This window comes from Mirounga leonina, unplaced genomic scaffold (assembly GCF_011800145.1).
Source record: "Mirounga leonina isolate KUSES-001 unplaced genomic scaffold, KU_Mleo_1.0 Mir_364, whole genome shotgun sequence".
Lineage (NCBI taxonomy): Eukaryota > Metazoa > Chordata > Mammalia > Carnivora > Phocidae > Mirounga > Mirounga leonina.
In genome coordinates, this window is record NW_023270708.1 from 623,099 (window position 1) to 640,252 (window position 17,154).

The window sequence follows — 17,154 nt, forward strand, 5'->3', positions numbered from 1 at the left end:
CTCTCTCAAATAAATAAATAAATAAAAATCAAAAAAAAAAAATCACAACATATATTTTATAGTACGAAAACAAATTTTAAAAATCACAACAAATATAAACAACCAAACCTGAGCCAAGTGGAGATTTCTGGATATCAGGATTATTCAATATTAGTATATCAATTAATATAATTTCATTTCAATTTAACTGCTCACTCAACTTCACTTAGATGTCTTAACAGGTACCTCAGTTCAAAACTGAGCCCCTGCTCTTCCCAATTTCTAGCTGCTCAGTCCTAAATCTCTGAACTTATCCTAAACTCCCTTCTTTTACCATACCCCATATCCAATCATGAAATCCTGTGGCCTCTACCTTCTTAATGTATCCAGAATCTGACCACTTTATACCACCTCAACTGCAATAACCCTGGTCTAAGTCAGTATCTTTTCTGACTTAAAAGGGGGGGTAGTGGGGAGGGAGAATCTTTTTTTTTTTTTTAAAGATTTTATTTATTTGACGGAGAGAGACACAGCGAGAGAGGGAACACAAGCAGGGGGAGTGGGAGAGGGAGAAGCAGGCTTCCCGCAGAGCAGGGAGCCCAATGCGGGACTCGATCCCAGTACCCTGGGATCATGACCTGAGCTGAAGGCAGTCGCTTAACCAACTGAGCCACCCAGGCGCCCCTGGGGAGGGAGAATCTTAAGCAGGCTCCATACCCAGCAGAGTCCGATGTGCGGCTTGGTCTCATGACCTGAGCTGAAATCAAGAGTCGGGGGCTTAAATGACTGAGCCACCCAGGAACCCCTCTCACATGAATTTATTAAATAACTCCTCACTTGTCTTCCTGCTTGCCTCTCCTTCCAACTAATCAAAATACAGTAGTAGGAGTAACCGTGGCTGACCAGTCCTCAGCTTATAACGTTCCAATGGCTCCTCATCTCATAAGGAACAAGAGCCAAAGTTCTTACAAATGGTGCACACAAGGCTTTATACCATCTGTCACTGCTATCCCTTCTCTGACCTCATTTCCTTTTACTTCCTGCTTCTCTCCTTGCTCACTCTACCACTGCTATTTCTTCAATATGCCAGGCAAAATTCCAGATCATGGCCCTTTCCATGGTTATTCCTCTCACCTCAGGTCTTTTTCTGAAATGTGACCTTCCTAAAAATAACTGTTTTTGAGAAACATACAAGTGAAAAAAATAATCTTTTCTTGACTATAACAATAATAAAAAATATTCTGAAGTTTAACTAAAACTTATAAACACAAACCTTTTTAAAGCTATTAATAATCTACAAATTAATCTACAATCTAAATAAGGTTTTGTTGGGGAAGGAAGAGGCAAATAAGATTTAAACAATCTTAAAACTGGAACTGAAAGAATATATGCTTAAAGGGAAAAGTCCCCATAAAATTTCTGATAAGCAAAGATAGAGGGGAGTGATTTGCCCTACCACATATCAAAATATCTTAAAGTTACAGCAATTAAAATAGTCTGCTACAGAAAAATTAAACAGAAAGAGAACTAGACCAAAGTATACATGATAGCTTAATATGTAGCAAAGGTAGTATTTCTAAATAAATTAGTTTAGGGGTGCCTGGGTGGCTCAGTCGGTGAAGCATCTGCCTTCTCCTCAGGTCATGATCCCGGGGTCCTGGGATTGAGCCCTACGTCCAACTCCCTGCTCTGTGGGAAGCCTACTTCTCCCTCTCCCTCTGCCGCTCCCCCTGCTTGTGCTCATGCTCTTGCTCTCTCTCTCCATCAAATAAAATCTTAAAAAAAAAAAAAAAGGAAAAGATGATCAATAGAAAACTGCATTAAGGACACTTCCACAGTCTAGGGATCACACAAGACTCCTACAGAAAACATGCCCTGTTCACCCTGCCCTGGGGGAGCTCACTGTGAAAGATCACAAAGCAGACTGATGTGTTGCAGTCAGCACAAAAATGGGGACAACTGGTCCTCAAGAAACTAGAAATGGAGTAATTTTTAAAGTCATTCGTAGCCCAACATGAAGCTCGAACTCAGGACCCCAAGATCAACAGTCCCATGCTCTACCCACTGAGACAGCCAGGCACCCCTGGAAATGGAATAATCTGAGAGCGATTTTAAAGTAAGTATATTGGCCAAAGATGTGGAAACCTCACGTTCTCTACCACTGGCAAATATATACATACCTACATGGTTCTCTTAAAATAAATAAATAAATAAATAAAGTATATTACAGTTGTTCAAACAGATAAAGGAAGAAATGAACATCATAAAAGAATAGGAAAGGATGAAAAAAATGATGATTCTAAAAGTAACCAGAAACAAATTCTGAATGAAAACCACACATTGGGGTGCCTGGGTGGCTCAGTCGTTTAAGTGCCTGCCTTCAGCCTAGGTCATGATCCCAGGGTCCTGGGATACAGTCCCACATTGGGTTTCCCACTCAGCAGGGAATCTGCTTCTCCCTCTGCCCCTCCCCCCTGCTCGTGCTCTCTCTCTCTCAAATAAATAAAATCTTAAAAAAAAAAAAAAAAAGAAAAAAAACCAAACAACTGACAGGTTTAATAGTAAACTAAACACAGCTGGAGAAAAACCTGATGAATAGAAGGAACAGTCACAGAGGTTTACTGAGAATAAAACAGCGAGAGAGAGAGATGGAAATGGGAAGTATTAAAAAAAAAAAAAGATATAGAAGAGAGAATGACAAGATCTACAACAATCTACATATAATAGACATTCCATATTCAAGAGGAGAAAAGAGAAAAAGTTTAAAGAAATAATAATTTTCAAAACTCAGGACAGGCAAGAACTCTCAGAATGAGGGTGCAAACCAAGCCCCTAAGTGGCTAAAAATTAATGCATACATCTAAATACGTCCTTTGTTACTGCAAAACATAAAAAAAAAACCACCTCAAAGTAGGGGGTTGGGGAATTTAAATTACTAGAGAGAAGATACAGATAAACTAAAAGAATGACAAACTGACATCAGAATTTTCATCAACAATAAATACTGGAATGCAATGCATTATCAACCATGAACTTGTCTGTATCTAACCAGTCATCCTGGATCTATATGAATACATATGCTAAAAAAAAAAAGGGGGGGGGAGATGGGGAAATAAGAGAGATTGTTTATTTATTTATACATTAAGATTTAATTTATTTGAGAGAGAGAGCGCACAAGAGGGGGCAGGGTCAGAGGGAGAAGACGACTCCCCACTGAGCAGGACACCCGATGCGGGACTCGATCCTGGGACTCTGGGATCATGACCTGAGCTGAAAGCAGTCGCTTAACCAACTGAGTCACCCAGGAACCCAAGAGAGGTTGTTTAAAAGTATAAACTTGCAGTTAGTAGATAAATAAGTCCTAGAGATCTAATACACAATACAGTGATTACAGAGACAACAGTACTATATTATAAATATGCAAAGAGACTAGATCTTAATTATTCCCACCACAAGAAAGAAATGATCATTTTGTGACATGATAGAGGTATTAGCTAAGGCTACAATTAGTTGGCAGGTGTACTGCAATATCTATGATCAAGTCAACATGTTGTATACTTTAACCTTACACAATGTTACATGCCAAATATATTTCTCAAAGAGAAATAGAAAGCAGACCAAAGGACACAGAAGACATGAACACAATCATTAAGCGCAAAATAGAAGTTAAATTTAGAACCCTGAAGTCAACAAACGGGATATGGATATACTCACACCCACACAAACACTGTCTTTTTGAAGGAAATGTGGACTATTTACAAAAGATGAACTAAAATTATGTCTATCAACATGGAGATCTTGAAAAGGCAACAGTGAATTAAAAAACACCCCCCCCCAAACAAGTTGCAGAATATGTACACCATGATGGCATTTATATAAATTTTTATAGGAACATTAAACTAAACAATACATACTGCACTTTGCTCATGGATACATATACGTGTAGTGAAAATCTAAGAGAACCTGAACTGGGAGTATACACAACCAAATTCATGATAGTGGTTACCTCTGGGGAAGGAAGCAGGTAGAGGAGATGATAGGGGATAAAACAAACATTGTTCATCTGTAATTTTCTTTTAAATATTAAAAAAAAGTCAAGATATTAACATTTAAGGTGGTATGTACATAATGATTGTTTTATCATTTTTTATACTTTACAGAATTAAAAAATTAGGGAAGGAGGCAGGTAAACCTGCTAAGTTTTTCCATATACAGGGAATTCAGGTTCTTCACACAATAAATTCAGTGGTGCAGAAGTGCTCCAGAAAACTGGCAGTGGGAGTAAAATGAAGTTCAACTATTTCTCCAACTACAGCATAGGTATGTTAAGTATAAAAGTTGCTGAAACCCAGTAACTGAGTTAGGAATAGCACCTTTCCAGATTTAGAATTAAGAAAAAGATTCAACCAGCACATGAGTAGCAGAGACAAGGACCAATGGCCAGTGTACTGATTAGAATAGTGACCCGCCCCAAGGCCCCACCCCGATAATCATGCCCAACCAGAATCAAAGAATGTGACCTTATTTGTAAACAGGATTCTGATGTGATTAACATGACGTGATATTGAATTGGGGTGGCCTTAAGTCCAATGAATGGTGTCCTTAATAACACCACATGAAAACACAAAGACACAGACACACAGGGAAGATGATCACATAAAAACAGAGGCAGAGATAGGAGGAGATAATGCTGCCACAAGCCAATGAATGCTAAAATTTGCTAGCAAACACAAGCAAAGAAAGCAGAAGGTGGCAAGAGAGGATTCTTCTTTAGAGAGCCTTCAGAGGCAGCAAAGGGCTATCCCCCTTGATTTCAAACTTCTAACCTCTAGAACTGTGATAGAAAACAAATACACCCAGCTACTACATTTTTCTAGTGAAATCACAAAGTCTGGATAGATCAACTTATTTTTTAAGAATACTGAAAGAAAGAAAAAAACCCCTCAGCTTTGGGACTACGAGCAGAATACTGCAGAATAAGGGAAAAGGAAGCAAATCTGAAAAATTGAGAAAGAACATACCTCCAGAAAACTATTAAACAAGTTTGGTAAAACAATTAATGAATGAAACTTCTCACATCTCCAATAGAGTAAAAGATAACACAACTTCTATTACATGGAAACAGGGAAGATGAAAGGGCAGTAAGATGACATAAAACGGAAATATAAAATCTGAAAAGAAAAAAGAAAAAATCTTAACTACCCATGGTAGAACTAAAACCTACCTAAGAGGAACTATGGTCAGAACTAATGATATGGAGAATTAAAATAGAATGTGAGCAATAAACTTGTCTTTCTTCCTTTATACTACAGGAGAACCAAAGAGATGAAAACCATGACAGAAATGTTAACAGCTAACATCTGAGTACTTATTATGTGCATCCAAACTCTGCCAATCACTTCCATGTTTAATTTAATGATGACACCGAGGAGCAGCAGGTAGTAAGAGCTAAACAAACAGGAGACAAAACAGTAACACAGAGATAACTGGAATATTTCCATTTCCAACTACAAACTTTGGGGAATCAAGAACCAAAGCTAGTATAAAAGACTTGATAGGGCCATATTAAAAACCTGCAGCACTGTCCATTGCAGTTTTGCAATGATGAAAGTGGTATTTGTGTGACTTAAATATGGTAGCCACTAGTCACATGGGACGGACCACTGAACACGTGAAATGTGACTGTGCAAATGAGGTACTGAATTTATCTTAATTTTAAATAGCTACACATGGCTACAGTAGCTACCATACTGGACAGTGCACAGCAGAACTGGTTACCAATATAACGGACTGAAAATAAGACCAAAAAAAAAAAAAAAGAAAAGAAGACCATTTTAATTCTATGCCAAAACAAAACAACAAATAATCACCCTCCTCCACCACCGAAAGACAGTGAAACAGTTTTAAGGGACAAAGGTTATGAGCTAAGAACCTGAAACATGGTCAAACTGTTGTTCTAATCCTGAAAAACTAGAAATTAAAATTAAGAACTCAGTAAGTTGGCATATTAAGGTATAAAAAGGACTATCAATAACTAATGAAATGTTACAGTCACAATAAACCTAAATAAGCCTTTAAATCCAGTTTTAAAACTGAATATATAAAATGAAAAACTTTTTTATTTAATAAAATCCCCTTTAAAATCAAAGACTTTATGGAGGTTAAAAAAAAATGATGTTTCAAAAAACAAAATGCTAAAAGTAAATGGGTGAAAAAAATCACATACTACAACATTAGTATTAAGAAAAGTAGAATGTGAGGCAAAAACTACTGGAGAGAGAAGCCTCAAGTCACTAAGAGGATATAATTACATAGAACTCGAGACTAGACACCAATGACATTTTTTAAAAAATCAACAAAATATAAGCAGAAACTACAGAAACACCACTTTAACCCAAATGCTGTAAAAATTAGTAATTAAATAACAAAAGGTTTAAAAAGAAAAACCATTTTGAATTTGGAAACTCAATCTGTAACTCTTGGGAAAAGAACTCAAAACTCATTGGTAACTTCCAAATAGCAAAAAGAATACTTCACACATCAAAGGCTGTGGAATGCTATCCAAAACTACACTCAGAAGAAAATTCAGAAAGTTGAATGCTTTTATTATTACGTAAGAAAGAACAGAAAATAAATTAAACATTTGAATAAAGGCAGACAGGAGAGAAAAAAACAAACAAACAAACAAAAACAAAACAAACCAAGACCACAGGAGGAAGGAATTACCAGCAAATAACCAATCTCTGAAAAGACCAATAGGAAAAACTGATGACAAGACTAATCAAGTAACAGAAGACAAATATAATTAAGATTGAAACATGGACATAACTACAGATAACAAGGACTTAAAAATTAAGAATGCTTTCTATAAAATTCTGTACGAGTTAATTTGAAAAATCTGATAGATGGACAATTTTCTGTAAAATAGATGCTGGTCCTCAGATGGTCTTTACCTTAAAGTTCCAACAAATTTTAAAGAAACAGATACTTCCCAAAAAATCTTTAAAGTTTTCCAAAGCACAGAAAATGGTAAAGTGTCCCAATTCATTTTAAGAAGTTATCCAACATCAAAATTAATAGTGAAATTCTAAAACTATAGCCATGAGCGGCGCCTGGGTGGCTCAGTCGGTAAGAGTCTGACTTTTGATTTTGGCTGAAGTCATGATCTCAGGGTCATGAGATTAAGCCCCATAGTCCAGCTCAGCACTGGGCTGGAGCGTGCTTAAGATTCTCTCTAACAAAAAATAAATAAATAAATAAAATAAAATAAAGAAGAAGAGAAAGTATTGCATTAAAACCAGGAATGAGATGCCTCACTGGGACCAACTATTTCTTAACACTGCTCTGTAAATACATCACATCTAGTCAAGGAAAAGGAGTAAGAAGTGTATAAAGAGGTATCACATTATTTGCTGGTGATAGATAGCCTATCTAGAAAATTTAAAATAATCAACCAAAACACAGAGTTCAAATAAGTGTTCAATTACAGAAATCAACAGCACTTACAAAATAACACGAACAGAAAAGACCTCATTTGCATCACAAAAACATCAAGAATGTAGGAAATACATAAAAACTGAATGAAGAAATAAAATACTTGGATACATCGAGAAATTCTATGTTCCTTTAATAGCATAAATTATATTAATTCTCTCTGAAGGAGTTTCCATTAAAAACCCAATGCAATGCACATGGATGAATTCCACAAAGTAAAGCTCTATTCATCATTTTCTGTTAATCACAGAATATTAATTCAAAGCATTAAATTCTTTTGGCTTGAGGACAGTTTATAAATAAAATATCAGAGCTGCTTCTATTTATCTTCAGCTTTTCAAAATTTGTCTGTGTCTTATAATGACTGCAAATGTCCACATGGCATTCCTGCTCCTTCCCAAAAGTCTGACTAGTATGGAAAAAGTTAGGCCTCCAAGACCTATCATAAGAAGCCCCTGTCAGTAAAGAATGTATCTTATTTGATATCAAATTATTCACTTTTATTTTTCTAGTTTTTGTTAAGGATATTATTTGAGAGAGAGAGCGAGCAAGAGAGAGTGCATGTGTGGGAGCAGGGGGAGGGGCAAAGGGAAAAGGAGAGAGAGAACCCTCAAGCAGATTCCCCACGTAGTGCAGAGCCCAACGTGGGGCTCAGTGCCATGACCCTGATACCATGACAGCAGCAAAACCAAGAGTCAGCTGCCCCAAATTCTTCACTTGTAATACACACTCACAATCATTTTAGTTCTTTAGTTTTCAACTACAAATATCACGACACTGTGCCTTAAGAGAATGTCCTACTATATGTCATGTCCTATATATCCTCATGTGTGATACAAGAGAAAGAAGTGAAAGACCGCTGGGAATTCTCCAGAATCCAACTTTAAAATTTAACCCAGGGGTGCGTGGGTGGCTCAGCTGGTTGAGCGACTGCCTTCGGCTCAGGTCATGATCCTGGAGTCCCGGGATCGAGTCTCGCGTCGGGCTCCCTGCTCAGCGGGGAGTCTGCTTCTCCCTCTGACCCTCCTCCCTCTCATGCTGTCTCTCATTCTCTCTCAAACAAATAAATAAAATCTTAAATAAAATAAAATTTAACCCAGAGCAATCCTCCTATAATTATCCTCCAACACAAACAATAAAATTCCAAAATCACACCAGAGCACCGCCAAACCATCTGATAAGAAATGCTACCCCTATGTTTATACAGCAGCATTATTTATTTATTTATTTATTTATTTATTTATTTATTTATTAAGATTTTATTTATTTATTTGACAGAGAAAGACACAGCGAGAGAGGGAACACAAACGGGGAGTGGGAGAGGGAGAAGCAGACTCCCTGCCGAGCAGGGAGCCCGATGCGGGACTCGATCCAGGGACTCCAGGATCATGACCTGAGCCGAAGGCAGTCACCTAACCAACTGAGCCACCCAGGCGCCCCAGCAGCATTATTTATAATAGCCGAATTACAGAAGCAGCCCAAATGTCCATCAATAGATGGATAAATAAGAGGTAATGTGTGTATGTACACGTGCACACACACACAATGGAATAATACTCAGCCATAAAAAAGAAATCTTGCCATTTGCAAGGACATGAATGGAGCTAGAGAGTATAATGCTAAATATAAGTCAGAGAAGACAAATACCATATGATTTCACTCATGTGGAATTTAAGAAACAAAGAAGGAAAAAAAAAAGCATGAGAGAGACAAACCAAGAAACAGATTCTTAGTTATAGAGAACAAACTGATGGTTACCAGAGGGGTGGTGGGAGGGGGGGATGGGTGAAACAGGTGATGGGGATCGAGTGAACTTGTGATGAGCACTGAGTGAATGCATGGAACTGTTGATATACTATATTGTATACTGGAAATTAATATAACACTGTATGGTAACTATATTCTAAAAAATTCTCTAAGAAAATAGAAAATTCTAAAAAGAACTATACGATCTTAAAAAAAAATTAAAAAGAAATGCTATTAAGGCCAATCCAAAAATCTCATGGCATGTTATTTTTTCTTTTTAAAATAATACCTGTACTATGATATACTTATTTTATAAAATAACTAACAAAATAAAAAGCAACCCCATATCGGCCCCACATTTATTTTAAAACTTTTACTGATTTGAAATTTCGGTATCTAGAAACTAATGTTTTAGATTAGGCTGTAAATATCTACCTCATAGAGGCAGAGCAGGAAATAAACATTAATGATACATGTTATGTAATTTCTCATTGAGTGTTTCTTCACTGACTTAGCTAACTGCTAACATCTACCAAACCAGACCCCTGACAGTGATGAAATATGTAATACATAGCAGTTCCAATCTGCACTAATATTACAATAAAATGGTGATACAGGAAGTACCCCCATGTTCTCCCCAGGCCTTACTGATTTCCATGGAAGATAACCCCACTCTACCAATCTCAAAGCTCTCCGTCCTCCCAACTCTGATATTCACAACATCCTGGTGATTCTTCCTTAGGACTAGTTTTGAAATCTACTGCATCCTGAGAGCTTTGGGGCCTTCAGACAATATTATTTCCTCTAGGATTACTATTGTTACTAGTCTTTCTTTCTGACTCCAGTCTCTTTTATGGCCAATCTACTCCAAACATAAACTACCTGCACACTTTATCTTTTTTAAAAATAGCTTATGACACTTAACTGCTCAAAACTAAAATTCTCTAAAATCTAGATGATAAAACCCAAATCAACAGTTTGGGCATTCAAAGCCTTTCATTATTTACTGATAGGTCTCATTCCTATTTATTTCCAACAAGTTCAACCTACTGAACCCCCTTCGCTGTAGTCACTCAATTTAAGATACTAATGACATAAAAACAGCCTTTTAGGAGCAAAAGAAATGTGCTACTACACTAAAAGTACATCTCAATTATAAGATATACACTGTAATTTCAGAAATGTTGGTAAGACTTGATGGAATAAAATTCCAGCTGTGATTCAGCTAAAATGACTGTCCTGGAAAATTGAGTGAGTTCCCTAAAGTGAGTTTTATATTTGGATCTAGAGTGAAGTAGAGATAATTTAAAATACGTAGTTAAGCCAGTAACACTGACATTAAACATCTGTTTTTCACATTCTATACTCATAGATCTACTAGTAACCACCTTTCTTGGGTAGGTAGGAAATGTGGTGGGAGGGGCAGTAACAAAGGTAATTTGAGTTAATCCAGAAACATGCAGTTCCTGTTATTAAGTTTTTTTTTTTTTTTAAACGTGGAAGCAAATCCTATTACAGTGAGTGTGAACTCAATGCCATTTACCAACATCAGAAAATGGTTTATCTGTTAACTTCTTTGCTATCTAGGCTCTGTCATTAGAAGGTAAGATCCATTAAGGCAAGGACTTGGTTCACCAATGAAACCTGAAGAATACCTGGAGCACAGTGGGCACTTGACAAAGTGCTGAATAAATGTGCTTGGCAAATCCAGCACCACAAGATGATAAAAGGCAAATATCACTGAGCAAGGAGACACAGTGAGCAACCAAGATAGACAAAATGGCCATCGCCTCCAACACTGGCAGAACTCCAGCATTGCTGCTATAACCAGTGAATGGTTTGTTTCTCCAAACTCAATTTATTTCTTTTGTCTTATTTTCCATGTAGCTTACTTTCCATGTAAGGATGATTGTGTTTTAGAAACTGGCAGTGGAACCGAAGAGTCTTTAGTATGCTTTATAGGTCTCTCCAAAAGTACATTAGATCTTAGGCACAGACTGGAAGAATCTACTGTCAATAGCAACAAGGAAGGTTTTCTAGATCACAGATTGAAAAGAATCCAGGAGGCCTACCCTACACCACAGAAAATTTTTATAAAACCCCTAGATGTCATGACACAGGGGGACAAGCAAACTGCCAAAACAGAGGAAGGACACTATTTCCCCAATGAAGTTTTTTGTTTTTGTTTGGTTGAGGGTTTTCTTGTTGTTAAAAGCATCAGAGTCATGATCAAAAACTACTTTCTTACATTTGACAGTAATATACTGTTTTCTCGCTTTCCTAAAATCAACTCTTCAACCTTTAAGAAAATAATTTAGATTTCTAGGACTATTAATAAAAAATTGAGACTCAAATGTCAATATGAGAAATTTGCCAAATACCTTTTTCTCTTCTGGTATTTTGGTAATTTAGGAATTCTGAGGAATAGACAAGAGAAAATGGCATAACCTGATAGTTAATTTTAACTTACAATGCTTTCCTTAAAAAAAAAAAAAAAAAAAAAAAGGCAAAGTTTTGCAGTCCAACTGCATACTATAACAACATAAGCCAAACACTGAAAATCCACTTTCCAGATATTAGTGGTTCCAACAATTCTCCCCTCTTCTTTGTCAGTTTTCTCATCAGCAAATATAGTGTAAAAGCTCTATCATAAGAAAGATTTCCCTTCAAATAAGCTATTTCTCTGCTCTCCTTTACAGAAGCATTCTTTGAAAGTGTTATCCTAAACAGTTCCCTCAATTCTTTCCCTCCCATTCTCTCCTGAACCCACTCCAAGCAGAATCTCATTCTTCTCCCATTAGCAAAACTGCTCACACAGATCTCGAACAGCCCTAAACCCACCACACCCAACAGTTGGTTCGCAGTCTTCATCTTACCTGGACCTGGCTACAGCATCTCACACACTCCCCTCCTTCCTCTCTGACACATGTTGTTCATTTGCCTTCCATGTGTCTCACTTTCTTCGTTTTCCTTCTAATTCACGCGTCACTCCTTCCCAGTCTCTTCCTCATCCTCAGAAAACCTCAGGCTTAATTCCATCATCTGAGCTCCCCAACAGTCCCTATTCCCTTTGTCTGCTGTATTTTTCTCCCCAGCACTTAACACTATAGGACATACCATTATACTTAATTTATTGTTTTATTCTGTCTCTACCCACTAGAGTATTTCAGGAGTGCATTTATATCTGTTTTTGTTTTGTGTTGCATTCCCAATGCATAGAACAGACCTAGCTCGCTGTAGGAGCTCAATAAATATTTGTGGAATGAGTGAACAAGTGAACAATAACAAAAGTGCTAACAGTAACAGCCGCTCTGTACCAGTAACTTATCAGCCAGACACCCTCCACGAGCAAGTTATATTTATTCCATTTAACCCTCAAACAACCTTATGAGATCCCTATGAGGCCTAGGGGGGAAGGGAAGGGTTTGGGGAGGGGATAAGGGGGTGTTAACAGGCTCCGAATCACAAAACTACCAAGTGGCAGTGCCAGGATTCAAACCCATGTTTATCCTCTTCAAAGTTAATGCTCTTAACCACTGCATGGTAATAATTTTACTGAAGTATTATTTCATTAGTTTTGGAATAAATCCAACTGTTATTTGAAGAGGCAGCAATCAAAAGTTTCCTGCACTCGTGAATAATCTCCATTTTCTCTGTGAAGACAAACATTCATTTAGTCATAGCAATTTAAAAATTTTAATGGAGGCTCTCATTCGAAAGGAAAGCATGCCACATTGCCATTTTCAGTGATAACAGGACAAGTGGGAAGCACATCACCCTCCTTCTATGTGTTGATGGCAGCACTTAAACTCTTCTCCCATTTCTATTAAAAAGCTCAAGCCAGTGATTTCCAAACCTGGCTCAAGAACGACCTGGGAGTTTTTTGTTTTTCTGAAAACAAGAGTCCAAGGCCCAACTTTAGAACAACCGAATCAGAATCTCTAGGAAACAGGTGTCAGGAACCCAGTATTTTCTCAAGCTCCCCAGGAAACTTGGGTGGTTAGCCAAGTTTGGAAAACACTAGTTAAATGAACCAAAGTTGGCAAGAGACTAATAATTCTATCTGCGCCTCTGGCTCACTGTTTAACAATGACCAAGTCTCACTGGTACTGACCTTCCTGGAAAGAGGAACGATGCTGCTGGGTCGAACAAGCCTTCGTTTCTTACAGCTCAGCACAGGACGTGTTCGGGCTGCCACACAGGTGCCATCAGTTGATGAAGAAACTAGATTGAGTCGTTGCTTTTTTTGTAACTGTTCTTCAGCATCAGAGATGTCACCTGGAATGTGGTCTGCCAAGATAGGCTGAAGACTGTACAAGGGGAAGGAAGAATATTCACTTCTCAGAAGACAAGGAAACAAACCCTCTAATACCGGTTCAACCTCCTCTGCTTATAGATGCTCACAGACACAAACAAGTATTCTAGAGCAGATGCATGTCACTTCTTAATATAAGTGTGTGTGCAGTGTCTGTGCTTATTTTTAAGACTCCTGGTTGGCATTAACATCATGTTTGAAAAGTGCAAGTCAGTAAGTGATAAATTCAGGTTCCAAGTGATTAAGTTCTCTTCTACAACAGAAACACAAAGAAAATCGAGAAAATTGCAACTGGTAAGAAAATGAATAATCTTGAAAATGTTAATGAGCTGCCTAAGAATCAGTTCTTCTGTAAAATTCGACTTTTAGGGATGGGTACACATTGTTCACTTGTAGAGGGATTCCTTCAACTTTCATAAATACAGATTTACAAACACAGCCTTTAGGGATCTAATCTGTCCTAAAGTAAGAGTTTATGTAAACACTTCTCAAGAATTCTACCAAGACCAGGACCAACCATAACGACTCATAAAAGTAGGACCTATTATTTTTTCTCCATTGTGAGTTAAGTCTAGGCTACAGTAAGTAAAAGGGAACTACACTAAGCATGCTAATTAAAATATACTTGCTACAGTAAGCATGCACAATACCATTAAGCAATAAGGCTTCTGTCTTTAAACCAGGGTTAGTCCTGGCTAGGGATAACTAAGAGCCCCAAATTCATCTTTTACAAGCCTACTGCACGTAGGAAGTAGAAGACATAAAACTTACGTGTTAATAACTCCATTGACAGGTCTCAATGCTCCACATGATTTGGTAGACAATGACTCTGAAGGATGACCAGAGGCACCATGGTTTTCCAGTGGCTGAGAAACGGATTCGATCTAAAGGAGAAAGATAAAAATACATGATAATATTTAACCAACAGACTGAAAAGTAGCACCATTTCATCATTTAAATGAAACACCTCAAATTTCAGACAACTAACCTGCAAAATCAAACATATATGACTGAGAAAAAAAAACAAAAAACTGAGAGAACTGGCTTTTGCTTTGGGGTGAAGAAGGGTAAGGAACCAAAATATTCAACAGACTAATATTAAGTGCTTACTGATGGGGAAATGCTTTAATGATTCCATGGAACAGAAGCTTAGCAAAATAATTACATGGTAACAAAGAGTCTTCAAGGGTCAAGAGGATACACAGGTTCAGTATCAAGGCAACCAAGAGAGAATGTAAATGTAGTTAATACCTGCTTAACTTGACAGTGTATGCTGGAAACCTCTTTCTAGAAAACCATACTTTGTGTAAATATATATGCATATACTAAAATAGAAAAAAATTAACAAAAGTGAGTAATTACCTGATGCTATCAGTTAGTAACTACTGTCTCTGGACTACACAAATCAAATATATGCTTAGGACATAAACTGAAAAAAAGGGAGGTGGGAAAGAATCTGGAAAAGTTTGAATCCGACTATTTCAAAACAAATTATGTATTCATTAGGCTCAAAGGGATAGGTAGAGCTGTGAGATGTCAATCATATGGAGTCTCTGAGTTACACTCAATAAAGCCACAGATACACTTATCCCTCCATTCTGGTGTTGCTGGAATACCACAGAAAGACGGTGGGTCTTTGTCTCCTTACAACTCAAAATGACTTTAGGGTGTGCTTAAGTTCTCCCTGTAAATGCTACCAGTCCATATCAAAGCCAATATTTTGAGGCTGAAATTCTGTTTTTTAGTATTATTTAATTTCTTTTAGATCTTTATACCCCTGGGGAGAAAACACCAAAGGATCTGCAGAACAGAGCAGTTGTAGGCAAGTACCAAGAAAGGACAACAGAGGGGCGCCTGGGTGGCTCAGTCGGTTGAGTGTCTGCCTTCGGCTCGGGTCATGACCCTGGGGTCCTGGGATCGAGCCCCACGTCACACTCTCTGCTCAGTGGGGAGACTGCTTCTCTACCTCCTACTCCCCCTGCTTGTGCTCTCTCTCTCTCCTTCTCTATCAAATGAGTAAATAAAATCTTTAAAAAGAAGAAAAGGACAATAGACTGGAAAGCTAACTAAAATGTTTTCACACAAATTAACCAAAAAGCTAGATCAAAATATACAAGCAGAAAAGACATAAGCAAACTACAATGAATGAACACTGGGAAATGTTCTTAGAGATAAGCCTGTGCAGGTACTAAAGTACCACATAAATCCTGATCAGATCAGTCAATGATGCCAAAATCATGGCAAATTTGGCACACATACTCACTGCCTTAAACACTACACACTACATGGATTTCCTCTTGGAAAGTAAAGTGGTGTTAAGTAGCAAGACTTATAAAGATGTTCATATCACTCAATCCTAAAAATTATCTTAAAGAAATAACCCTATAATAAACACATTTCTCAAAAATCTTATATACATAGCTGATCACTGCAATGGTATCTATCAATAATCTCAATGCTCAACATCTGAGGCACAATTATAAATTGTAGCACAGCAAATCAGACTATTAAAAATCATCACAAAAGACATTTCTTCTTCCTTTATACCAAAAAAATATTTAAAGGTAAAAAAAAAAAAAAAGTCTTTTATGTAGAAATGATTTTGGAAAAAGATTAAATTCAAAATATTTTTAATACAACTGTGATGACTATAAATGTACGTACACAATGACAGGACAAAAATAGTGTCAGAGACAAATTTTTTTGGATAATATTTTTACATTAAAAAAAACCAGAGAAATCCCAAATATCCTCCTGAATGCTCATGAAGATTTACTATTCAGGGGGAACCTCAAAAAACCCACACATTATGATATGAAAAAGGACTAGATAATCAGAAGGATTTAATATTCAGATTCGCATTAACTAGCAGATGTGTGACTCCAGGGATGTTACAGCTTTCCTAAGATAACAGAAGTTCTGGTTTAGATGAAGAAGTTTCCTTTCAACATGAAATTTCAGTGACTATGAACTTTCTGCTGGTATACCGATCTTAAGAATTTCAGTCAATTTTACATTCCCTTAAAATAAAAGCATTTGGGCGCCTGGGTGGCTCAGTTGGTTGGGCAGCTGCCTTCGGCTCAGATCATGATCCTGGAGTCCCGGGATTGGGTCCCGCATCGGGCTCCCTGCTCGGCGGGGAGTCTGCTTCTCCCTCTGACCCTCCCCCACTCATGCTCTCTCTCATTCTCTCTCTCCATAAATAAAATCTTAAAAAAAAAAAATTTTTTTTTAATAAAAGCATTTAACATTAAATTATGGCAGAGATATGATCTATGTATCTACATGTTTTATAAGGTGTCACAAGTAACAGGTTGAATCCACATTTGATTAAAGTTTATTTTGTAGGGATTATGGGAAAATTAACTGTAAGGACACCTATCAAAACAAAATGTTGCCATTCTTTAACAAAATCTTATTTCAGAAAACCTTAGGTACAGAAAGTCTGAAGAAAAAGCATAAAACATCAGAAATCTCACGACCTACAGATAACTACTGCTAAATCCTATCCTGTTTATGCCTACAGATATGCCATTAATATTCAATGTGAATTTTACTGATTTTCTTAGAGGAACTTAAAATTTTCCTGGGGGCAATTCAGGCCCCCAAATTAAAACTGA

The 17,154-nt window shown here is 37.2% G+C and overlaps 1 protein-coding gene across 5 annotated transcripts in view; it reads right to left on the minus strand.

Moving 5' to 3' along the window:
- Window positions 1-17,154, minus strand: part of KANSL1 (KAT8 regulatory NSL complex subunit 1) — a 182,789-nt gene that overhangs the window by 16,857 nt on the left and 148,778 nt on the right. For all 5 annotated transcript variants that reach the window (XM_035030393.1, XM_035030394.1, XM_035030395.1 and 2 more), the window contains 2 exons: window positions 14,306-14,418; window positions 13,334-13,529 (listed from right to left, as the gene is read on the minus strand). In XM_035030393.1, the coding sequence (XP_034886284.1) occupies window positions 13,334-13,529; window positions 14,306-14,418 (309 nt within the window). The remainder of the gene's footprint in view (window positions 1-13,333; window positions 13,530-14,305; window positions 14,419-17,154) is intronic.